The 9886-nt window shown below is 38.4% G+C and overlaps 1 protein-coding gene across 1 annotated transcript in view; it reads left to right on the forward strand.

The window, feature by feature from the left end:
- Positions 1-2477, forward strand: part of LOC114307693 (uncharacterized) — a 60134-nt gene extending 57657 nt beyond the window's left edge. The window contains exon 8 of the mRNA XM_082898836.1: positions 1264-2477. Within this exon, the coding sequence (XP_082754962.1) occupies positions 1264-2121 (858 nt within the window). The 3' untranslated portion in view covers positions 2122-2477. The remainder of the gene's footprint in view (positions 1-1263) is intronic.
- The last annotated feature ends 7409 nt before the right edge of the window (positions 2478-9886 follow it).

Genomic DNA, 9886 nt, shown 5'->3' on the forward strand with positions numbered 1-9886 from the left:
ACGTATAGATTGAATTATTTTTTTATGTTGAATTAGTGTTATTTTTAGTTATTTGTAGATGTAATATTTGTATACATTCCAAATAAAATATATAAAAAAAGATGTTTTTTATGCTGTATCCCCTCTCCATATCCCAATTTTTTGAAAATTTCCATTCTTGTATCTGTGTCCATGCTTCTTAGGTATTTAGTATTGATGCATGCGTATTTTTAATTCTAGGAACCTTGTATAATATTATTATTAATGATTTTACATTTGCTTATGTTTTATTCTCACAAGATATTTATATTTTCCACCAATTTTTAAAGATGTTAACAAATCGTACGATGTGATATGATACAAGAGCAAAAGAAAAAAGAAAAACGATGCACGGTGCGTACCCCAATTTGACACTATGCTTTCCCCTAAATTTTTGTAATAACCTTCCCATTGCCACAGCAAGGAAACTCTGACCTCTTTACATGGAGGTCACTTCAGATGTGTTTTGAATACCATGGAGGGAAAGGCTATCAATCCATGATGGTTGAAATTTTCTTCAACTAAACTCTATGGCCATGTTTGTTTTGACTCCAATAGCCATGTGATTTGATTGGCAATCCTGTAGGCCCCACAAAATATATGTTTGGTTGGGGAAAATGGGATGGAGCTAAGAGTCCCACAGGACTATGAATACCCCCCAATAATGTATTAGTATTCCCATGTAGACGGCAGGATTGCTAATCCTGTCCCATGGTATTAGAGGTGAAAAGACTATTTTGTACCCGCTTTACAAAAACAACAAAGCCACCTTTTTCTAATAAAGGGCTTTTACACAATTTCATAGATTTAATCTCAACCAACTAATATCACCGCACCACACTAGTGCAACAAACACCAATTTTATCTTACATTTCCAACCTAATATCACTGCACAAACAAACACCATTTTGCTGAACACTTCTACCGTTATGTGGTTGACTACCAATGATGATTTCCTTCGCATCTTCTGGTTGAAATATGTGCGTGTGCAACATATTCCACGTGATACGTTCACATATTTGCAAAAACAATCTACCATAGTGGAGGCTTTATTGGTACTGTTTTGTCAGACACCTTATGTGAACGCTTGTTTCCCTAATCATGATATCATTGCTAATTCATAATTGTAGTCTCTTGATTAAATATTCCGTAAAAAATGCTTGTCTGTACTCATGCAACATGAAAATTGGAATTCGTCAGTTGCTTTACTGGGATAAACAGTGACATTTGTCTATGGGTGTGCAGGTTGCCCGAGGTCAGATTGAGCAAATGAGCAATATGAAGCAGAGGCTGACATCACCACCCGTTCCTGCTTCCTTCAACATGACTAAGCAACAGATAGAATCCAGTATAAAGGTTGAACCCAACCTACCTTTAGTTCATCCATCCAGCTCACCATTGGCACCACCTGTGATGTCTTTTGCAGCTCAGTGGACAAGCGAAGAAGAGAACAAGAAGGCAACAGCAGCTGCTGTAGCTGCTAAGCTTACTGCTTCTACATCCTCTGCACAGATGCTTACATCTGTTCTCTCATCTCTTGTAGCCGAGGAGGCTGCCTCTGTGAGTGGCGGTCTAAAATCAGCTGGATTCATCTCTAATTTACCCATGTTCTCTCCAGAGAAACGGATGAAGTTAGACAAACCAATGTCTTCTGCAGATGCTAATAATTCTGAAATTGGTAATACGAGCTATTTTACTTCTCTTCAACAGCAGCCGATGGGTACTATGCCACTTGTCCCACCCACAAGTATCCAACCCATGAACCCGATGCAATCTCCATTTCCACCCCCACCTCCTCCTCCGGTACCTCCTGCAAATTCACCGGCAAATCAATTTGTTCAATCTGCCGGTATGATGATGGGTATTATGCCTTACGGATATGGAGGTAATAGCTTGCCACCTCCACCACCACTGCCTTCGCATATTGCAATGGGATTAGCAAGACCGGCCCCACAGCCACAGCAACCGCAACAGATGCAGTCCCAGCAGCAGCAGCAGCAGTCTCCGCAGCCACCGACTAATGGAGGGTATTACAGGCCTCCGGGTATTGGATTTTATGGGCAAAGTCATCAGCCAACAACACAGCCAGTTCCTCGGCAGTGACTTTTCTGAATGGTTGAGGATAGAGAGGGTTTTTTCTCAGTAAGCCATATCATTCTGTACATTAGTAGATGTCTGTAATACATAAACTAAGTCCTTATCGTTTCCTAAGATGTGTGTACTTTTTTCCGTTAGTTTCTCCTCCGTTTAAACACTTCTCTCCCCAATACCCGCTTCTTGAAATTGTCTTTGTAGCTAAATTGTAAACTGTATGTAAAAGTATGGTTTTAGAGATGCTTATAGCGTACCAATGCGTACTATAAGCAAGAACTCCAGAGGGAGTTTTTTTAATTTGTTTTTAAGTTTACAGACTAGCCATCGACTGCTTTCTGGGAAATATTCTCAATTGCTTCTATAAACCTTAGAACCCTTGTCCAGTTAGTTTTTACCTTAGCACTCTTGGCTGTTAGTTTTAATCTACCATCTTATGCAGACATGAGGCTTTGCTTATACTTTTAGCCAAAGTAAAATAGGGGTAAAATGCTTTATTGATCAGATTTTCTGTATAAGATAGTTGTGATTGTGTTGAGGGCATTTATTTATTTATTGCTTTGTTTGTTTGTTTGTTTGTTTATAATCAAATGGTGATGGGCTACACAATGGTGGGTGGCCTTCTTGTGTAGCATTTCTAGTGATGGTATCCTAAAGCACTTGTTAAAAGTAAATTTGGCAAAAAACTTTGATAACTTTCAAAAACTATTTTTAATGGTTCAACATTACTCTCTCTAAATTATAACATTGTCAAAACAAAACGTTCTTAACGCCTTCAGTGATGAGATTCAGAGATAATATTTCTTTTTATGAAGAAAATAGATGAAACGACGTTTGTATCATTATAACAAAATTGTTAAATGATAGCATTTTAACCTGTAAGATGTCAAATATTGGCCCTCTTTTTTCTTTTCTTTTTTTTTTTATTTATTTATTTAAGAAATGATAAACTGCATTAATAAGGCACCATGAAACAAAGTTTTCAACATGCAAACAGTTAGCAGACTCTGAAAAGAAAAAGAGGGTTAAGACAACCGAACATAGAAGACAACAAGGAACCAAACCTAAGCAAACCATAGCCCAAACCAAAATGAAGGACCTCCAGAATTGCCACTTGAAAATATTGTACTCCAGCATAGAAATCCAAAATTTATAAAAGCAACAGCACAAACAATTAATAATTGGAGTAGAATAGCCCGTCGTTGGGGAGTTCAATAAAGGTTGGAATAGCTGAAGGTGTCTTCGATACATGGTTTCCTCTTTCGCTTTTCATGGTCGTGGACATGGGCATGAACGGACTCAACGCCAATCTTACCTCGAGGACCCTTAGGATAGTGTCTGGGTGCTAGGATGCTTTTAGAGCCTTCCCTACGAATTATGACCGTTCTCTTAGAATCCAACATCTGTGTGTGCTCCTCACAATCACTCAAAACTAGGGGACAAAGTTGTGATCATGAACCACCCTCCAAGTTTTGTGGTGTTGGGTCAACCACAATTGCCGGTTTGTAGCAATCACTCGAAACTTGGGAATGCTGTGATAATGAACTACCCTCCAAGTGTTGTGGTGTTGGGTTTGGGTGACCGAATTCTCAACTTCTAGTTTGTAGCCATTCTACTGATCAGCTTGGACATTTGGCTGAGAACTACTTGCATGTCAGATTGCGATGACTTTTTTTTTGCCCTCGACAACCGACAAGCTAGAACTATGTAGGAATCTAAACTTACCTTCAGTTTGTAGAGATTGGCCTAGGTTGCGGTCAATGAGAAGGAAGTTTTTGGCATAATAACCTTTTTCTTTCTTGGTTCATTGAAAGTAACACCCCTTTTTGGACCCTTGCAATTCTGAGATGGACATTTTCCTTGTTTAGAACCACCCATTCCAAAAAAAAATGCCTAAACTATATTTCTCGGACAAAAATGTTGGAAATGCAGAGACACCATATTTATCAGTTGCAGGAAGACCCTTAGGCCATGTTTGTTTGGGCGGACTGAATTAGCATTCTCATGACTAATAGTCCTAGGACTACGAATTCATTGGATTATGTATCCTATCTTAACTAATAGTCAAGTTTAAAATAATTAGTCCGTATTTCAATTGTTTAACCAAATATCGGATTAATAATTTTATTGGACTATTAATCCAATCCCAAACTCATGTCCACCCAAACAAACATGACCTTATTGTGTGATGAACCACCTTTTTCGGAATCATCAAAATCAACCGTATCATTCATACCATGAGCTACATTGCAAGGCCTTCTTGTTTAGCATTTCTAGTGATGGGCTACACAATATTTATCACTGTTAGTGTGACATGAGCCACTATCAATCATGGTCCCATACCCACTACCCTGTTGTCACTAAATTTGTTAGGTGCAAGTACTACCTTTTTTTTAACTGAGTTGCAAGCACTTGTGATCAGTGCAAGTGCAATTTGCGCAAAATGCAATTGATAATTGTGAAAACCCACATAGCTTGCACTTATACCAGACACATATTGCACTTGTACTCGTGAATATACTGTATTTTTATTGAGCACAAATGAAAATTGCACCGAACATGTTTTGCATGGCACGAAACATGTTTTATAGTAGGGATGCTCGCGGTTCGGTTTTGGACGGTTCGGTTTGCGATTTGGATGTGCTAGCATATGTGTGGTTTGAAAAAAATTGAACCCACAACCGCTTGCAGTGTAGGTTGTGGTTTGTGTAGATAAGGTTCGCAGATGTGCAGACGGTTTGCGGATTTGACTTTTTTCTTTAAAATTTTATTTTTGACTCTTTTTTTTTTTTCCTTCCCATTTTGTAAATATTTATTTTGGGCACTTTGCCCCCCAATTTTCTAAAATGCTCAACATTTAATAATTAAAACTTATAAAATTAAAAACACAACAAAATCAATTTCTAACACATACAAATTATTCAAAATTCTAAACTTTTAAATAAAATCATAACCTAACACATGCGCATCTTTCAAAATCCTAAACTAAATCATCAAAATCATTCACTACCTAACAATACAATTAAAGTAAAATCATTCAAAATCTTAAACTTATCTAAAAGTAATTTTTCATTAACTTTTACATTCATCCAAAATGTAATAATAAAATAACAATAAATTATTGTCAAATTTCATGCAATTCAAATCCATTAAATAAAATAAAAACATTTGCAAACTCGCAAACTCCATCATAAAAAAATAAAAAATAAAAGTTTAAGTGCGGGTGGGTTTTTACGGATGCAGGTAAAATCCGCAACCCGCCCGCAATCCGCAATAATGTCATATTTCAAACCGCATCTGTCCCTGAAACCGCCAATTTGTATGCAGATCGGTTTAGGTTGGGCGAGTTGGGCGATTCAAATAACCCTATATCCACCCTATTTTATAGCAGTGGAGATATGAGGTCCCGAAGAGAAAGGTGTTGAGAGGTTAAGGATGGCTGCAGTAGTTGGAGTTTGGAGGTTGTTTGTTTAGTGGGAAGGGGTGGCGATGTTAGTGGGGCTAGCAGGGGAAGGTGGGGAAGGGTTGGGGTGACAAGGAAGGGAATGGTAGTAATGGTCAATAACTGGAGTTGTAGTGGGAAAAGGAGGAGAATGAGGAGTGTGAAAGGAAGATGAGAGACAATTTGGTCCTTTCAAGGGATAAATTTTACCCATTTGTAACTATTTCATTGTTAACACCTCAATCAATAGCTAGGCACATTAAGGCCATCTCAAGTTATCACACAAAAATTTACACAAATTCGAATAAAAATTTTATTTGATATGAATCACTCTAACGAAACTCAAATTTAAGTAAATGTTTCGCTAATAGCATAAGTTTTGGATATTTTAAGTAATGGTAAATTACATTAACCTCCTTTGAAATTTAGAAAAAATATAATAAGTCCTATAATTTTAACATAATTACACGAAGCTCCTTTATAGTAAGGTTAAAAATATCGAAATTGATGTAGATAGTATGAAAACAAAAAGATGAATAAGATAAAATATATATTTCAGTGTAAATAAGATGACAAAATTATTTTTTTATTTATATGATTAACAAATTTATGATAAAAATGGAGCCAAGTGCTATATGAATTAAAAATTTTAAGAAAATCTAATATAATTGTACGGGAAAGAAATAAACCTTCTCGTATAATCCTGTTGATCAAATCTTCGTACGGAGGAGCGCAGAGTTGATCAACAGGATTATACGAGAAGGTTTATTTCTTTCCTGTACAATTGGCGCCGTCTGTGGGAAGAACAGACAGGACAAAACCTCTTGATCAAGCTTGTAACAACCCTCATGCTGTTTACCGATTAATGACTGACCGATTACTGTTAAACGAAACTGATAATGACTGATAATTGACTGATAATCGAACTGAATGAAATACTGAACTGACTGACTGAAATTGAAACTGAATTGACTGAGTATATGTTAGTTAATTGCATTCCATCTGTTTGATTGTCTGATTATCTGTTCATGCTTATATGTTTAAACTGCTAATTGAAGGCCTTATCGGCGGCCGAATCCGAAACTGATTAGTGTTCTATGACCCTCATAATTTATGCGATTTTATGGTATAATTATCTGAAACTTGATTAGGTATGATTAAATTAGATTAAAATAAGCTAATTAAAGAATTCGACGTAATTACAATTTTGCCATTGTTAGTGGGCCCTTATTATAACATGTTAGAGCCTTGAAATGCTTGAATCAAACATTTTGCTCAGCTCATTCTTGCTTTTGCCGACTAGAGGGAGAGAGTTAAGGGAGAGAGTTAGATTTCACCTCTTTTGGCTTGGTTTTGCTTGGAAATTGAAGAAATTGTTGAGGTTGATTGTTAATTTGAGCTCCCTTCTTGAACTACAAGACTAAAGGTAGCTCCATTGTCTTCTTGTTCATGTTTTAAGTTGACTCTTGCATGGTTCATGTCATATTGATGGAGTGTAGAGCCAAAACATGGTTTAGATGTTGAATTGAAGCTTAATTGTTGCATGCATGTACATATATTGAAGTTTTGAGGTTGTAGTCCATGTTTCCTCACATGCATGTCCATCCTTTGGTTATACTCCATGAGTTCATCTTGTTTTTGAAGGTTTGAGCTCTTTTGAAACAGCATTAAAGCTTTGAAAATGATTTAAGATCATGCATGTCATGTTTGAGGATTGTTCTTGGAAAATGGTTTGAAATTGGGTTTGAATTAAACACCCTTGGGCTTTGATTTCTCAAATTGAGCTTTGAATCATGTTATTCCATGTGCTTATAAGTGTTTTCCAGAAAATGAGCCCAAGAGGATCGGCTTTGATGCATTTAAACTTGAGTTTGAGCTTGGAGGTGCAATCTGGGTTTTCCAGATTTCGCACTCCCGCTCGAGCGGGGAAAGTTACGCTCGAGCGTGGAATCCGAGCAACCAGCATCTCTCTGCACTGTTTTACAGTCCGCTCGAGCGGAGGATTGGGCGCTCGAGCGGAGTCATGTCTCAAGCTCGAGCGGGCGTCGAGCGGAGATTTCACCCATCCAGTACTTTTACAGTACGCTCGAGCGGAAAAGTTTACGCTCGAGCGTGTACCTTTGTTGCATGACCGCTCGAGCGGGGAAACCTGCGCTCGAGCGGAACTCTGTTTTTCTGAAAATGCTTTTAAATGTACATCTTTGCATCCTCATCCCATTCTAGGCATTCTTAGGCCTAGTTTAAGACATCTTGTTGAGGATATAGATGTAGAACACACCGAGGCATTAGGAATTAAGTTATTACCGTTCCCAATTGGGTAGCTTAGTGTGTGTTCAATCTGTTAACTGTGTAGGGTTGGCGACTGGGGAGACACGCTCTAGCATACTGTGGCCCAAACTCTGTGAGTAACAATTGTGTAAAGATATGTTCAACTGATATCTTTTGAATACTGAACTGAACTGTTTACTGAACTGGTATTACTGAATGAATGTATGTCCTTTATTTCTGAACTGTACTGTGGCATCCTTAGCACCTACTGTTTACTGTTACTGTTACTGTTACAGAGATCTCTGTCGGTTCCCTCGTGGAACCACTACTGTTTACTGACTGATGGCCATCATTACTGTTCGGTCTTTTAAGACCTACTGTTACTGTTATGCTAATGGATGTACCACATATGACTGTTTACTGTACTGAACAACTGAAATACTGATTGAATTGAACTGTTTTCATTACTGTAAGGACATTCATTCTAAACCCCTTTACGCTTTATGTTATTCACTGGGCTTTAGCTCACTGCTCCTATATATATGTAGGTGTACAGGCACCAGATCGGAGCTAGGAGCGTCAGGGTAACTCCAGTTTTGTCAAGCCAGCCTTTGTGCCTCACTGCGAGGTTCCGAGTTGCCATGCTATGGCTTTGGGGTGTTTGTTTGTTTTCCCCCACCTGTCATCATACTGTCTAACTGTTCTGTATAGACTGAATGTTTACCGTACTGTTATCAAGGGATTAGGTCCCTGTTCTGTGTGACTGTAAATTTTGTATAGACCGTACTGTTTTGTACAGACGGAATGTTTTCTGTACTGTTATGTAGGGTTGAGTCCCTAGTTTGAATGGATGTAAGTATTGTACATACTGTTCTGTACTGTTTATGTATGAATGCATGGAAAACCTTTTGCATACAGACTGTCACAGCTCATTGGACATTGTTTAATTACTGTATTGGCTTCCGCCAGGCCCTGTACTCTGTTTTACTGTATTACTGTTAAGCAGGCCTTTGGTAATCTCGGATTACTGGCCGGTTACGGTGCTAAACCCATAGGGCCGGGTTTGGGTCGTGACAGAGTGGTATCAGAGCGATACTTACCACGAGTTATACCGCACACACGTGTCCAAATGAGCTATAGGGTGTCCTAGAAAAGTTATTAGGGCATCTCATGAGCATGATAAGTGTGTGGTTATATTATGACTGAATATCTGTTAATGTGTTAAACTGTGAAACAAATGACTGCTTATGTATAAAATTGTTATAACTGCTTATAGTGAAATGGACAATGCAAATGAACCTGAGTCCTCATCTACTGAGGCAAGAATGGAAAGAATGGAGAGAATGATGGAACTGATAACTGCTAGACTGGAACAACAACAGAACCAACCGCCCCCACCTCCTCCTCCTCCGGTACAGCCGGAACCTAATGTGAATGTGGATGATGGGGATATTATTGCTCTCACCCATAAATTCAGCAAGATGAAACCGCCATCCTTTCAGGGAGGCCTCGAACCGTTAAAGGCTGAAGCTTGGGTGCTTGAAACAGAAAAATTATTCGAAGTGTTTCCGTGCTCAGAAGCGAACAAAGTACTGTTAGCTACCTTCACCCTACAAGAAGAGGCTAGAAGGTGGTGGATGTTAATCCGTGATACAAATACTGTTATGACTAGGGCTCAGTTCAAGGAGTCCTTCTTTGAAAAATATTTCCCTCAGTGTGTTAGGGATAGGAAAGTGACTGAATTTGAACAGCTGAAGCAGTGCACAATGTCCGTTGCAGAATATGAAACGAAATTCACCGAACTTGCCCGTTATGCACCGCACATGGTGGATACGGAATATAAGAAGGCCAGAAAATTTGAAGGTGGCCTTAATGTTGCGATCCTTGATCGAATAAATGTCTTGAAACTACCGACTTTTGTGGGTGTTCTCGATCGGGCATTGATGGCCGAGTCGAACATTGCAGCAGTGAAACAATCTGAAACACCAATAACTGAATGGCATGGAAAAAGGCAGGGTTTCAAATTCAAGAAAGGCAAGCACAACCCAGCCAATAAGAAACAGAATA

The sequence above is a fragment of the Camellia sinensis genome, chromosome 12 (genome assembly GCF_055761805.1).
Source record: "Camellia sinensis isolate YWXY chromosome 12, ASM5576180v1, whole genome shotgun sequence".
NCBI classification, from domain to species: domain Eukaryota; kingdom Viridiplantae; phylum Streptophyta; class Magnoliopsida; order Ericales; family Theaceae; genus Camellia; species Camellia sinensis.